Source organism: Pipra filicauda, unplaced genomic scaffold, assembly GCF_003945595.2.
Source record: "Pipra filicauda isolate LSUMZ 115617 unplaced genomic scaffold, ASM394559v2 scaffold502_size411320_pilon, whole genome shotgun sequence".
NCBI lineage: Eukaryota > Metazoa > Chordata > Aves > Passeriformes > Pipridae > Pipra > Pipra filicauda.
The window spans coordinates 282,363-297,745 of NW_024104646.1; the positions used below are offsets into that span (position 1 = coordinate 282,363).

General features: G+C 36.9%; 1 protein-coding gene across 2 annotated transcripts in view; it reads left to right on the forward strand.

The window, feature by feature from the left end:
• FAM184B (family with sequence similarity 184 member B) overlaps positions 1-15,383 on the forward strand; it is a 41,442-nt gene that overhangs the window by 23,892 nt on the left and 2,167 nt on the right. The window contains exons 4-10 of one of the 2 annotated variants that reach the window (XM_027727442.2): positions 6,020-6,232; positions 7,470-7,623; positions 8,806-8,918; positions 9,336-9,520; positions 14,045-14,162; positions 14,347-14,451; positions 15,118-15,323. In XM_027727442.2, the coding sequence (XP_027583243.1) occupies positions 6,020-6,232; positions 7,470-7,623; positions 8,806-8,918; positions 9,336-9,520; positions 14,045-14,162; positions 14,347-14,451; positions 15,118-15,323 (1,094 nt within the window). The remainder of the gene's footprint in view (positions 1-6,019; positions 6,233-7,469; positions 7,624-8,805; positions 8,919-9,335; positions 9,521-14,044; positions 14,163-14,346; positions 14,452-15,117; positions 15,324-15,383) is intronic. The other variant, XM_027727443.2, reaches the window with a different exon arrangement.

The window sequence follows — 15,383 nt, forward strand, 5'->3', positions numbered from 1 at the left end:
TGGGAGATTCTGTGTGGGTCGAATGCTAATTCATTGAGGCCCTCCAGTTCCTTGCTTTTGCACTACAGGATCTCTTCAACATGTGTTAAAGGGTCTTGGCACCACAATATAGGAAAGATATAAAGCTCTTAGAGAGCTTCCAAAGGAAGGTCACAAAGATGGTGAAGGGCCTTGAGGGGAAGCTGTATGACAAGCAGCTGAGGGCACTGTTCAGCCTGGAGAAGGGGAGACTGAGGGGAGACCTCATTGCAGTTACAACTTCCTTGTGAGGGGAAGAGGAGGGGCAGGCACTGATCTCTTCTCTGTGGTGACCAGTGACAGGACCTGAGAGAACAGCCTGAAGTTGTGTCAGAGGAGGTTTAGGTGGAATATTAGAAAGAGGCTCTTCTCTTAGAGGGTGGTTGGGCACTGGAACAGCTCCCTAGGGAAGTGATCACAGCCCCAAGCCTGACAGAGTTCAAGAAGCATTTGGACAACACTCTCGGGCACATGGTGTGACTCTTGGGGATGGTCCTGTGCAGGGTCAGAAGTGGGAGTCAATGATCCTTGTGGGTCCCTTCCAACTCGGCATATTCTGTGATTCTGCGCTTCTATTCTGGAATTACAAAATACATAAAATGGAAGTGCAGACATCACCTTGTCATATAGATCTTTGAACGATGCTAACACAGCAATGCCCAGAGTTTTGATGGGTCTTGGAGGTACCACCAAATAGCAGAGTACCACCAAATAGTAGAGTGTGTTCACACCCTTCCATCTGATCAAGAATTGCCACAAGTTTAGGAAGAATGGAAGGCTGTTTAGGAAGGCTCTTGCCTGTGAACTTAATTGAAGTAACTGTGAAAAAAAAGCCTAAAAAACCCAGTAAAATGCAATTTCTTTATTTTGTTTTTACTTCTTATACCATATTACTGTTATGATGTAATAGCATCATAGTAGGAGTGAAACCCTGGAGCATTTGGGGACCTTATGTTGACTATGAACAACTTCTCAATTGCAGTGGTTTTTCTATGCATCAAAAGACAATTTTAAGCCTTTTATAAAAATCTATTCCCTACAAATGCACTGAGAAACTGTGCTTGCAAGCACAGTGAATTAAAATAGTCGAAGTAGAAGTCAAACAGGGGAGCCAATTGTGATGGCATTCAGAGCCTTATACTTGCTAAGTGTTTTTATCCACGGACTATCAAAGTCTGAGAGTACTTCTTCAAAAGAATAAAGCAATCCTTCCCAGAAGAGGGACAGTAATTATGGTTAGAAAATAACGAAAATTGGAAGACTTTTGAAATATTTCAAAACTCATCAGTCATCTTTTAGTAAGAATTGTTCATTTCTTTCTTTACATGGAAGACAGTTGGAAGCAAATTCAGCTGTTGTAAGAAAGATCAAATGCAAATGTAACCCTGAAATTTTAAAAGAATGCGGCAGAGCCTAAAAAGATACTGTTGCCTTGAGTTTATACTGTATTGTTTGCATCTTTAAGATCACTTTATGCAATTCTGGTGGATAAAATTGAATCAGTAATGCAGAAGTGAAATTTTTTCAAGAAATTTTGTTTTGCAGCAGGAAGACATTATAAAACACAAAATCCCAGAGTGTTGTTGGTTTGTTAGTAATAAAAGTATCCAAATAGATTCTGGACTGATGTGAGTTGGTATAGTTTCATTGGCTTAAATGTTGCTTTACCAATTTAAACAAATTGAGGGTCTGGCTGTCTGTTTTGAATTAATGAAGCACAATAAAATACTTGGGCACTGCAAATCATTCCAGAGAAGAATTTTCACTGGTGGATTTGAAAGCCCTTTTAATTGAAAGATTTCATTTCCATCCTGATGGGATGGAACGTTTGTTTCTTAGCCTCTAATGTTCTCTTCATGAGAAAGAATGTGTTTCTGTGCCTGATACATTTCTGTAGGGTTTTTTCCCTTAATCACTGAAAACCAATGTTTCTAAGACTACTTTTCCATCTGATTTCTTACTACGTGGTGTTCTCTTTGTTATCACTTTACTGCTTAGCTTATTTTTAGTTAGTATGATCTTTTGTTTCATGTTAGAAGTGCTTTGATCCAATAATTGTCTGTGAAGAGTCCGCAAGGTTTATAATGTTGTGACTGCAGATGAAGTTTATATGTGCCTCTTTTCATCCTCCTGGTGAGATGACTGTTTAATTTGCTTAAGAAGTATTCCCAGTGACATTTTTCCTGTGTCCAGTTTTTCTTTTAGAAAATATACAGCCTACTCCTCTGGCACATTCTTTTTACTCACTTTACTTTAAGGAAGCAAAGAAAAAAATGCATACTTGAGTGTAATAATGCTAATGCATACTTCATCAGCTGATAGGGGTGACTCTGCAGCATTAAGTGTTTCACGTCAAAGATTAGTTTTATAAGGGCCTGCAGTACCAAAAGACTTCAGTGTTTCCTTTCTTTATATAGGAAAACACTGGCCTGAGTTCAATAGGTGTGAAGACAAAGTAAATTTTTTACCTGCAACTAGAAGCCAAAGTGCCCCTTTTCATTAAATCTTAAGATTTAGCATATATTAAAAAAAAAAAAAATAAAAATTGCAGCAGCTCTGAAACAAAAGTATGATTGGCAAGTGGCTCTGGCATTTGCCTGTTCTTGGAATGTATCCAGGCCACAGATAGATTCCATCACACAGCCACAGTAAAGACAATTAATATTTTTCATAAAGAATAGTATTTGGCAGTTATTCTTCGCTAGCTTGTTCAGACAAATATTTTTTTGTGTGTTTAATTGGATGACACAACAGAAGAAGCCAAGAAACAACTGGATGACTAGTTAACTGAAACTCAGAGTGGAGGCAGCTGAAGCTATGTACTCTTTGAAATTAAATAAATCAATTTGGTTGGATAGCTTCAGTGACATTCAAACATACCATGTTGGTTTGAAGTTGTTTAAGAAGTGCTTTCCAGCGCTTAGAACAAAAGAAAGAACTTTATTCGCAAAGCACTGGAGGAAGGAATTTTTATTTTCTTCTTATCTACCAGCCTGGCATTCCCATGATTTGTGAGAGGTCTGGTCTTGTTTTGGTTTGTTTCTTTGTTTGTGTTTCTTCTGTCAGCTTTCTCACTTATTTAAAGAGTTTATAGGATAAAATAGAGTAAGCTACAGTGTCACCTGTTGCCATTTCTTCACTTGTATATAAAGTTGTCATTGGACACCTTAGGCCTTCATCAATTGGGTAAGTGTCTCAATTACCCTCATATGCTCATGCATGTACTCTTGTTGTCTTCTTTTTTCTGTGCCTCTGTGCTTCCTTTCTTTCTTACAGAAACAAAACAGAACCATCACTGCTACCTCTTCTTTCCCTGTGTTCTATGAATAAAGCGATTTTTCTTCTTACAAATTTTTAAATAATTTAAGTTTTAAAAACACCAAATTAATTTTTGAGGAAAAATGTTAAGTTTTCAATTTGATGTGTACATTTAAAAATGTCTCCTTTGGATTATTTGACCGGAAGTTTTATTGATTGTTGCCACCAAGAAGGAGGCAGTCAACTACCTAAACTGGTAGATCTGCTAAAGAGTTTTTTAACAAGGTTTTTCTCTGTTTGCAGATTTCTGTCATGTCTAAGTTACAAATGCTGCTGTAGATCTCAGAACATGTGAAACATCGGTAATAAAGCTGAGGAACTTTGAAATTCAAACATAACACACTATCTCATCTGGTAAAGGAAATCCATAGTAATGTGGCCCTTTATGAGCAAGCTGCTGGAAAGGGTTCAGAGGGAAACTGAAGTACAAGATCAGTGATAAGTTATGGCTGCCACCAATTAATTGGAAAAAAGGAATTTGCTTTGTGGATTTTCAGTGAAGAACAAACTGTTATGTAAATGGAAGGAATACAATATATTGACTTGTGTATAGGAACAGCAGTTCTAATAAAAAATGAAACAATAATTCATTTTTGTAGCTGCTCAGAGGTATAGAATCCAGATTTAGTAAAGGAAGTTCTGTTGTTCTCATGATATATGTGTTTGTTCAAGTAATAGGTTTTGAGCTATCTCCAAAGCATATGAAGTTCATAAACATTTGTGTTTCAAATGAACAGTGCTTACACAGAAAGAAATCATCTTCATCGGATAGTCTGGAAATGCAAACTTTTTACTCAATATTATAAGCTACCAACAGACCAAACACAACAAGTTTCTCCAATGTTTTTGGGGCCTACATAGTTGCAGTGTAGAAAAAAACCAATTAAAATAGGACAAATATATCAAGTAGAAATAATTCTTTCTAAGTTGTATCTCAAAAGAAAAAAAGGGTTTAAATTAATTTTTCTTCTTTAATATCAGGATTCATTTCTGGGACATAAAGACTTGTACAAATTCTAGAGAGAACGGAGCAGATGTCAAGAAACAATAAAAGCAGAAATCAGGACTAGAAGTGAAGACAAGGGACAATGTATTTGGAAGTACAGAATGTCCTTTCTCCAAAAGGAGTTGAAACCCTGGGAACTGATTCAAGCTTTGTGGTTTGCAGCATTATGAGCCTTCAGAGCACAGTTCTGTGCTAGAAACATATAAGAATACTAGAGGCTTAGAGAGTACTTGAGTAAGGGTTGTGATCCATCTGGGAATGGAGAAGGGCCTCAGGAGAAGGAAAGGAGAAAATTTATCATTTGGAGGAGAGGAGCCAACATGCTCAACAAATGTGAGAAAGAACAGTGCCCTGAGCTAGCCGGAGTACACCATCAGAAAGGCTTACTGTGATCTGGAGAGATCTGGCAGAGTTCACCAGTATCTCCATTTGGACAGCGCAGCACTGACTGTGCCCAGGTAGTTAATAAGAAGCAAGGTCTTTGCATATCGTGCCTTCTTTTCTCCTGTGTAGCTCAAAATGTACTGGAAAGTGCAATGTGAATAAACCGTGGAATGAGAGAGACACCTTAGCCCATTTAGTAAATCTTCATACAGCTTTTGTGGTGCTGCATCAAAAGGGGCCACAAACAAATATTTATCTAGCTAAAGCTACAGTGATTCCTCAGCTAATAGTCTGTCTACATTATGCATGGAAAAAAATTAAGGCAACACGGAAGAGAAAAAGAACATGTATTAGTGTACAGGTAAGAATAGGACACAGGCATAGGTTATAATCCATATTGCATCCAAATTGCAGATGTGAGTAACATCACTTCAATCTTTTTAAGTCACATGAAATCATAAGGATGTGAATTACTTCCTGTCATATTTTGATTAAGACTGAAAAGTACAAGTATATAAAAATGAAAAACAGGCCATCCTCTTTCACATGTTCCCCAAAAGAAAAGGCAAGAGACATAAGGGTATTCTGACTTGGAACTCAGATACAGCAGCAAAACCACTAATTGGCCTTATTAAGTATGCATGTTCCTATGCAGAAGGCAATTTTTCAGAATTTCAAATACAAATTTTTGCTGAAAGTTGAGAAAACCTACCTACTAGAAAAGACAACAGACTCCTCCCTCCTTCCCCACCAAAACAAGCCCCACTAATTTATTCTTACAGATGGGTATTTTTTTGTTACTTTTCCATCAGCCATTATACGCATCTACTGTGTTTAGTAATTAAGATAGTAGAAAAGATAAATCTGAAGCTTGATGTGCAGAATTCTTGTTTCCATTGGTTCTAATCTACTGCTTTAAGTAAATGGATTCTGCAGTGTTACATCTCCAGGACAGCAAGAAGCACAGTCTTAGGCCTGCCTCCAAGTTTGTGACATAATAATTGTGCAAGTTGAACTATGGATTGCATGTATGAAGTGGAGGTGATTTGAAAAGAAATAATTTTTAAAAAATACTTGATAAGCAACAGACAGTATATGCAAAAAGGTTGTTATTCTTCACTGAAAAAACAGTTCCTTGCACAAAATGCGCATCTTTCTATTTTTTCATGTTCGTAAAGTTTTCATTGTTCAAGTTCAGTTTTCGTGTTCACAAAATATGTTCAATTTTACGTAATTCCTCTCTGTTGTGAATGCAGCCATTAATCCAACTCTGCTGACTTACTTTTCTGGAAGGTAGCTCAGCTGAAGCAAATATTAGACCAACAAGCAAATAATTTCAAGGAGTCTCTGAAGAAACATAATCTGCAGTCCAACAAAGAAAAAGAGAAACTTTTGCAGGATCTTCAAAACACCATTAAAGAAAACCAAAATGTTAAACTGCAGTTGGAGGCATCACATCAAAAAGTCTTAAAAATGTTGGAGAAAAGCAAAAATCAGGAACTAAAGGTCAGTTTACTACATACTAATGTAAATATATATATATTTATGGCATAAACCATTTTAATGACAGCTGATTATTAAAACTCAGTTATCTCCAGCTTAATGATGGGTTGCTATTGTTGCACGTAATGAACTATTCTGTGATTTTGGAACCTCATCATCATCAGACTGCATTATTTGTATGGGGTTTTTAAAATAATTTTAACTTTTTAACTTGGACCACAGTGAGAATTAATGCTTCATAAAATAAAATACTCTACAGTTAGGCTGTAATGAATACAAGCACCTTTATCTGTGCTGCTGCTTCAGAATTTCAAAGGAATTCCTAAGTATATTAATAATAGCACTCAGTTTTATTATTTTTCATCCATTATTAATTTACACATAAATACTTCAAAAGCATAATAGACATGTATAATGATGTGTATTGCCTTATATACCTTCAATCAATTCAGTAAGTGGATAACCAAAGCTTTTAAAGGTTTGAGTGGATTTATTTCAGTGACAAAATGTTAATACAATATACTAATGTTCTAAAGACTTTTGCTGTTTGAGAAAAAATCAATTTTAAAATGTAAATGTGATTGTGACATGGAGTTCAGATGTCCCTGTTGATTCACACAGCTTAGAGAACCTTATAAAACATTGGTAATAAAACCACCCTAAGAAGAATTTAATATCTTGTTTATATATTCAGAATAAAATTCCAGCTTAGACAAAACCAAGCTGAAGGCAGTAAGTTGGTAAGAATGAAACTGAGGACAGGATTTTGCTTTCAGAGCCACTGCAGGGCAACTGCTCCCTCCATCATTTACAGCATGACAGCAGTACTTCTAATGACAGTGGAAGTTTTAGCCAAGAATGATACAAGGGAAGATAGAAGACTTTATCTGATACACTGTGATAAGTAATGAAAAACAGGTCAAATCTGGGGGCTTTGTATGTTAGATAATAAAACATCTTTCTAATGTCAAATAGTGCAAAGATGTCAGTGTTATTATTTCATCATGTACACCAAATCTAAGAGGTGATATCTTGATAATTTATCTTGTATGTATTAAGTCTTAAATTTTAACTTTGGCTCATTTTTATGCTTTCATTGATAAACTGTCTTGTAAAGTGGTGATAAAAATAAAAGTTGCACAGTGGAAGGCCAGATTCATCCTGGCATTACAAGTAAAACAACAAGCTGATAAATAGGCTCCAACTGCTTTGTTTTGGGGGGGGGGACTTTTGCTTACAGGAGGCAGAAGAACGTTTGAAAAAGGAATTTAATGAGACTTTCAAGATCCAACATCAGTCTCATAGGCTGGAAATACAAACCTTGGAAGAGAAAGCAAAGAAAGAATTACAAGATGAACTTGAGCAGATACAGAAGCAGCAAACCCTGTTGCTAGGTATAGTGTCTCATGTCATGCACAGCTCCTACTGCTTGATTAAATATATGCTGAGAAGCACTGACTTTCATCCTATTCATTTTCTTTCCCATCTTCTGGGAAAACTCAGGTCTTTGTGAATCTCCTTTTTCATACCCTGAAATTTCAGCAATACAGTCAATATTCTTTGTTAACTTGGCCCTCAACTGTCAGCAGCAGAATGTTGCTGAGAGCGTGGTCTGGTGTACAACATTCAAGTATGCATTATCAGGTATATTAAGTTGGAAAAATGTAGTTAGTGTGTATGAATTTCCTCTTTTTTTTTTTCTATGAGAACAAGAATTATTCTATGTTGTTCAAGTCTGCTCTGTTGAGTCTAGCAATGGAGATCAGTTGTTCCCTATGTATTGTTTAGTCTGTTTCAAAAGTGCCCTAAATTGTTCAGAACTAAACACAACACTGCATTAGGAAGATGTGTAATATCTCCAGGTTTAATCTCATGTTATTAAAGCTCATCTATAAAAGGTTTTTTAATTTAAGAATAATTTGAAAGTATTTTAAGTACAAACTGGATTCTCTTCTTGCTTGTTTTTTTTTTTTTTTTTTTGGGAAATTCAAATTTGCTGGAAAGATTTCTTGCTCTCTAAAGTTTTTGTGTTCAATAGACCAGTTCTGTTCTTCTTCAAAAATAATTGTAGGGAGACCATAGAGAGAGAGAAAAACTTTTCTCCTTGTACTTGATCCATCCCAAAACTTGTACCCAATATACACAAAAGTTGCAGTACATGACAGGTGAGCTTACATAAGTGTTTTACTTCTTTAACACAACCAGAGCTCTCCTCAGTCTGTCTTATGATCCTCCATAAAACACCAGTGGACTTAACGGGGAAGCTCAGGGGTGCTCCAATAAAGTTCAAGATGAGAAGAAGCAATTACAGTGGTGTAGTCTGCAATACAACTGCCACAGAATTGCCTCTCTGATTCTGACATGGAATCATTGTTACTGTAGCTCCATATCATCTGACTATTGCTCAACTGAGTTACCTCTCTAGTAATAGAAGGCCATTATGCCTAATGGGGAAGGAGTTGAGGAACAAAGCAAAATGTAATAGATCAATGTTTTCATCTACATTGCCTATGTCTACCTTCCCCATCCAGCTCTCCTCTGACTGCCCAAATGATTGTCTGTCTGATTGTTACTAGGATCTCTAAGGATGGAACTCTCTGAGCAACAAACATCATGCACTAACCTCAAGAAACAAATAGAAGAACTACAAATGGAGCTGAGGAGTGTGAGGACACTGAAGAAGCAACAGGCAAGAGACCAGTTCCTACTTCATTGCCATGTTGTGTTTAGCAAAAGCAATAGTATCACATTTGTCTCTTTAGGGATAATAAAAGTGTGCAGTCTCTTACAGAAATTGAATGTGTTTCCTTCCCTTATTTCTCACTTTAAATGATAGCATTGTTTATAATTTTCCCCCTATGGGCAGGCTTTTTTTTCCATTTAAAGATCAGAATCTACAACAGAAGTAAATGAATGTTACAATAAAATAAATTCTATGGAGACTAAGTATATTCAAGAAGTTTTGATCACAGGTTTTGTCTTGCACACATCATGGCACATATAATTGATAAATCAGATCACAAAAATTCAATGCACACAATTCTAGCAAGATCTTAACATTAAAAAATAAGAGTCTGTGAATAAATAAATGTGGCCTTTTTCTTAGGAAGGAAGTAGCCAAAGCCAGATCAGATCTCTTCATGATGAACTGGAAAAATGTCAGAGTGAAATTTCTGAACTCAAGAAAGAGAATTTACTTTTGAAGGACACAATGGAGCTACTCAGTGCTGAGCTGGAGTCGCAGAAGCAAGAAGCTGCACAGCTTCAGGATAGAGATAAACAGCACAGAAGGTTTGCCTTAAATTCAAACTTCACAGTGCTATCTAGAGATTCACTAATAATGTCAGCATCAGAGGTGTTCTAAGTGCAATGCATGTCAGAATCTTTCCTTTTTAAAGTACTAATTTTAGAGGCTAGGAGTTTTGTAAAAGCAGTAGTTCATTTCACATTTCCCTCCAGCCATAATAGAAGCATTTGAACTAATTGCTCATTATATGTCTCAGAAAAATATGTCTAGTGTATCCCCAAAGGAGCAACCTGAGAAAATCTGCATAATGTCAGCCTTAGAAAGGCACTGGAAGACATAAACAAATCCTACACTCACCCAAGAACTATTAAAAAAATAGAGAAGTCTCTGAGAATAAATATCAAGTTTTTATACATACTCTCTCTAGCTGAAACCAATGTTAACTCCAAAGGGGACACTTGGGAATGCTGTGTATACTCCATGAGAGTTTGCTTTGGTTGTAGCAGTCAGCTTTGCACTGAGGGAATAAGGGCAGTGACAGTGGACACTGACAGCATCTCTGGGCTGATGGAAGCCTGGAGCTGTGAGATACTGTCAGGGCACAGGAGGGGCAAGATGACTTGTAGTCTTGTAGAAGGTGGACCACATCTTCTTAGTGTAGCCACAGGCTCGGCACACATGGTGCATTGCAGTAAAAGCAGTCCTCCCACTTATGTACAGAAAAAGTGCAGAATCACAGAATCACAGAATCAATTAGGTTAGAAAAGACCTCTGAGATCATTGAGTCCAACCTATGACCACCTTGTCAACTAGACCATGACACTAAGTGCCTCCAGAGGTGGTGACTCCACCACCTCCCTGGACAGTCCATTCCAACGTCTAATCATCCTTTCTGTGAAGAAGTTCTTCCTAATGTCCAACCTATACCTCCCCTGGTGCAGTTTACATGGGAGACAAGACTGAGTTCACTGCCCACTGCATTTTTATGGTTTTGAATACTTGGAAATTTCTGGATGAACACACTTAACACATTCTCTTGGCAGAGGGATATGGTGTGTGGGTACCTTTCAATTCATATTTGCAATGATGTAGAATGTATGCTCCTAACTGCACAAGTTGTATATATAAAAGGATTTCTGAAAAGTATGCCCTTACAAGAATCTTTAAAATTATGACCCATATAGTCTAGGGAAAAGCACTCAGTGGACAGAATGTCTCTCTGCAGACTGTCAGAGTGGTCAGAGTAATTCCATTCCTGTCTACCAGTCAGCAGATATTCAAAGAATGAGAAACTTTTTTTTTTGCCCTTGCACTCTTTTGAGAGTTACTTCAAAGTGAATTTCATTTCAAGCTTTTGAAGCAAGATCAACAGAAAGAACTGCAAACCAGAGTGTTTCATCAGTGCCCTCCAGCTACCTTGAAGGAATTTATAGCCTCTGTTCATGAAGAGAAGAATTATTCACGTGTCAGTGATGAGGTCTAAAGGGCCTCACATGCTACCGCTGGAGGATTTGCTTTACAGGGAATAAATGGTGTAGCTCTACTACAGTAAGCATTTGAGAAGGAAGCATTAATGGAAATTATGTAAGCAGAAATCCTTCAGATAACAGGAGGTAGGACCAGAGAGCTGAAGTGGACACAGGCACCTGCTATAGGCTGCTCTAAAATTAACCCATGGAAGACCCGGAACATTAACTTGCAGCTCTTGTTTTGCTTTTGCAGGACTAATAGTTTGTGTAAGGGAATAGTTAAGTGGGTGACTGCATATAAATAAGTGCTATTTTTACTTTAACAACACTGACCCTGTCTTACGCCATATAGTTTTTTCTGATTTTAAAGCTGATAGTGGCTTGTTATTTGCATGTGACAAATTTTTTAACAAATTATTTAAAATTACTAGTTCTACTGTTGCCAAGTAAGTGAAATCAGTAATCTGCTGGAAGTAATAATTCACATTTCCATTCTCTTGAATTGTGTGAATTCCACCTCCCGTATGGCAAGCTTTTGCAAGGATTAGGATGAGAGCAAAGGTATTTTTATGGGAAGAGTGGACAATTTCCAAAATGGCTATTCTGAAAGAGAACTTTTATTCTACCCCTAAAGATCTATTTCAGGGATTTTGCTCCCTTTTTTACCCTTATTCTTCTGCTTCTTATCTTATGCCAGTCACTTGCATGGCTGTGCTCTAATTTCAAGGCATAAACCTTTTGTGGGCCTTTTGGCCTTTCCTGAAGCCTTTCAGAAACAAGTGAAACAGGTTTGGGAGTACATTAAAAAAATAAGGGAAAAAAATTTAAACTGAATATCTTTTGTGAAAATTACAATTGTTAATCTGCTGAGTTGAGCATCTCTATTTTAATCAGTAAACCATAGATCATGGACTCTCCATTGAGTTAATGAAAAAGTTTCTCCAAGGTTTAACAAAGCATTAGCAAACAAAAGACAACAAACTAACTATGATTCTTCAGAAGATGTCTTGCTTTTGGAGTTGGTATTAGAAAGCAATGTTCTGGTTAGGCTTGAAAAAACGTCAGGCATTTTTTAGTTTTCAATTTTTTTTTTTTTAAAAACAGTTTTAGGATGATGGTATGCAGTATTAAATGTTCTGATGCCATGATGTGGTAAAATAAATCATCAGAGCCTCATGTTAAAATCCCAGAGATTTCAACATAATTTTGCTTAATGTGAGTGAGGTATTTTATTGTCATGTTTTATCATTAAGATTAGTGCACAAACTAACCCTAGACAGAATATCAATAGCATCATTATATGGAATATTCCATTTCCTGAAGGGTGAAGGTCACGTACTTTTCAAAAAATTTTCCTCTTCGTCAGCGTTAGGATGGTTCTGCTCAGATTGCTACCAAAATGTCAAAGTCAAATCAGTAGGGAGAAGCCAGCTCTCTGCCCAGTTAACTACCTTTGCAGTCAATAAAAGACCTCAAAACTGCATGCTTTGATCAATGAAAATAAACTAGTATTGAAACATGATAATTCAGACATATTTTAATACCAATGGAAGGCTACTGGTAGAAGACCTCAGTATCAAGCATAAAAAAGAACTGGACATACTGAAACAAGATCACCGGAAGGAAATTGAAAACATATTATCTGATTTCAGCAGCACTCAGGCACATCTTCTAGCAAAGATTTTCTCCTTAGAAACTGCGTAAGTAATTTAAATGAACTGCGGCTCATATTGGCAGTGAGTTCTGTTTGAATTTATGGTTCTTAGTATGTATAATTTTTTGTATTAATCATACATAGAGTATTGTAAGGATTGAAATACAAGTGTATTTCCTTTGCAAACCAAAAAGACCCAAAGCCATTATAATAAATTCTTAATATTGGTTAATCTAAAGCACTATACATAAAGTTTTACAATGCTAAATTAAAACTTGCATGTAGTATCTAGGAATTTTATGAAGTGTAAAATAATTTTTGTCGCAGATAATACCAGAGGCCTTGATCCATGATCTTGTACTTAATTTTGTTCAGCAGAGCAGCATCTTTGAGGTTAAGAAGCTCTTGATCATTCTTACTCCATTGAAAATTTCCCAGGACAGCCCCCACTAACTCATATAAATAAATGCACTTTTCAGCCCCCTGTGGAGTTAAGTTGTGGTGCTTCAGATTGTACAGGAGAGGCCACTTAGAATTATCCCCTTTGATTATATATCCTTTTCCCTTATCTCAACTGTGCAGCAGAGGACCAGAAGAGAGACCTTGCATGTAAGCCGGCCTCAAACCTTTCAGATGTTAAGATTTATCTTTTTATTCAAACTCTGACATGATAAGGTCCAAGGGTGGTCCTCTAAAAAATACTTACCCCCCCACAAAAAAAAACCGAACAAGAAAAAGGTTGTTTGTATTCTGTAACACACTGCTCAGTATGGGTCCTGGTTATGGCAGGTGAACTTCATAGAACTCAGTTTCTCAAACAGCAAAATTCATGCACTCGGCTGATTGAAAGAATGATTTGTGTTCTCATGAGTCAATCAAATGTATCTTCCCACACCGTATCTAAGAATGTGTAATTGGCATTTGAGTCTTTTCCCCTGATTAAGGAATTTAAAAAGCTGAACTCAGACTACAGGTTTTGACTTAGAGAGTTCATTAAAGCAGCATGTATATCCAAGCTTCTCTTCATGAAAGTTATAGGAATTGAGTATTTCTGAGGATTCTAAAGTTACTGGGTCAGAAAAGAGAACAAATAGATTAATACAGGTATGTATAGATACTGTGACGCAGATTTTTTTCTTTAGGAAACTAGACTAGCCATGCGATGTGCAAGCTTCTTAGTTTACACCAGGGGCTGGATTTTATGCAGACAGGTGTTGTGGATTAACTCTGGTGGTAATTTATTTTGGAATTCCACAAGATTCTATCCTTCTATGTAAACCATGTATAGATGCCTTTTTTTTTTTTTTAAAAAAGGATGTTTTATCAGAAAGACCTGGTTATGCCCCTGTATTTTAGGTTTGGAATTTAGGGCACAGTACAGCCCAGGTATCTCTTGAACCTGATCTGAGGAAGTTTTTTTCCAGTCTGCATTTTCTTTGGTACAGACTTAAAGAGTTAGAAGAAAAGTCAAGAAAATGGGAGTCCAGGTCAGAAGATACACACCTTGTAAACTGTCTGCAAGACAAATTAAGTGAGAGAGAAGAAATCATCAAGCAGCTGGTGGTAAGACTGCCTTTTATATGCAGTTATGTATTTTGGAATCTATTGAAAGGCTCTATTCAGTGTTTCGCACATTGCTTCAGACTGGTTGCTTCTTTCTGTTCTGGAATACTTTGACAAATGTGTGTTTCTCTACCAGCTTCCAACAAATACATGTTTCTATACATGTAACTTTCTTTCCCCTCAGGAAGGAAGAAAATGTCAGCATTCACTTTCAGCCAACACTGAATCCTCCAGGAATCGGTCATTTTCTTTCAACCCTAATACAGCAGGCTTGACTCCTTCCATCAAGGTAAGATGGGCAATGCAATTAAAATCACAAATCATGAAGTTTTGTTACTATTTGAATCATACAGGTGATCAGGACAGTAAAAGTGCTATTAATTTTTTATGATAATGTTATTCAGTAGAATTCTTTCCAGTAAGCCAACTTAGTCAGGTGTTGAGTATAACATAAATTCAGTAGAAGTATATGTGCAACATGAATACAGGTTTTTAAGCAGATGTAAAACACTAAAACTCCAAAGGCATGAGTCTTCCACTGCGATAAGCACAGCCATTGTTTGCAGATTTGGGAGTTGCTAATTGGGATATTGCATGCATTAAGGAAAATTATGAATCTGTTTGGGTTGCTCGGTATTTGCTCTTTGCCATTCCAGCCCCTCTGCATGATACTGTCTATAAATAGCCATGAAAAGAGGGGAGGTCAACTTGGTGGAAAGCACCTTGATCTGTCTAAAACCCCAAGATCAAATACACAAGTTGTTTTAATTAGATGGGACCAAATCCATGGATCCTCACAGCATACTGTCAGAATCTAAATGCCTGCAGAAAAAGACGGGACCCTTCCTATCTGAGGGTTCCTCACAAGACATCTAGGAATGAGGTATTGTTGAGGTTTTATAGTATAAATTGAAAAAACTGTGTATGTAATGAAGTTTTCTGTTACAATAAAAAGCAGAAGAAGAAAACACTTGAGGTGCCCAGTCGTGTTGTCAGTGTTCCGAATTTAGCTTCCTATGCAAAGAGCTTTTTGAGCTGTGACTCGAGATCAAAAAGAAGTGCTCCTCAAATAACAAAATCTACAAGCTTAGACCGGAGTCCTGGCTGCCTCAGGGTGGGCTCTCCATCAGCACAGTCCTCAGACAGCAGTGCTGCCACAAGGTATTTATCCATTTTCTAAGACAATAAATGAATTTATGTTCAGAATCTTGTAGGCAAATC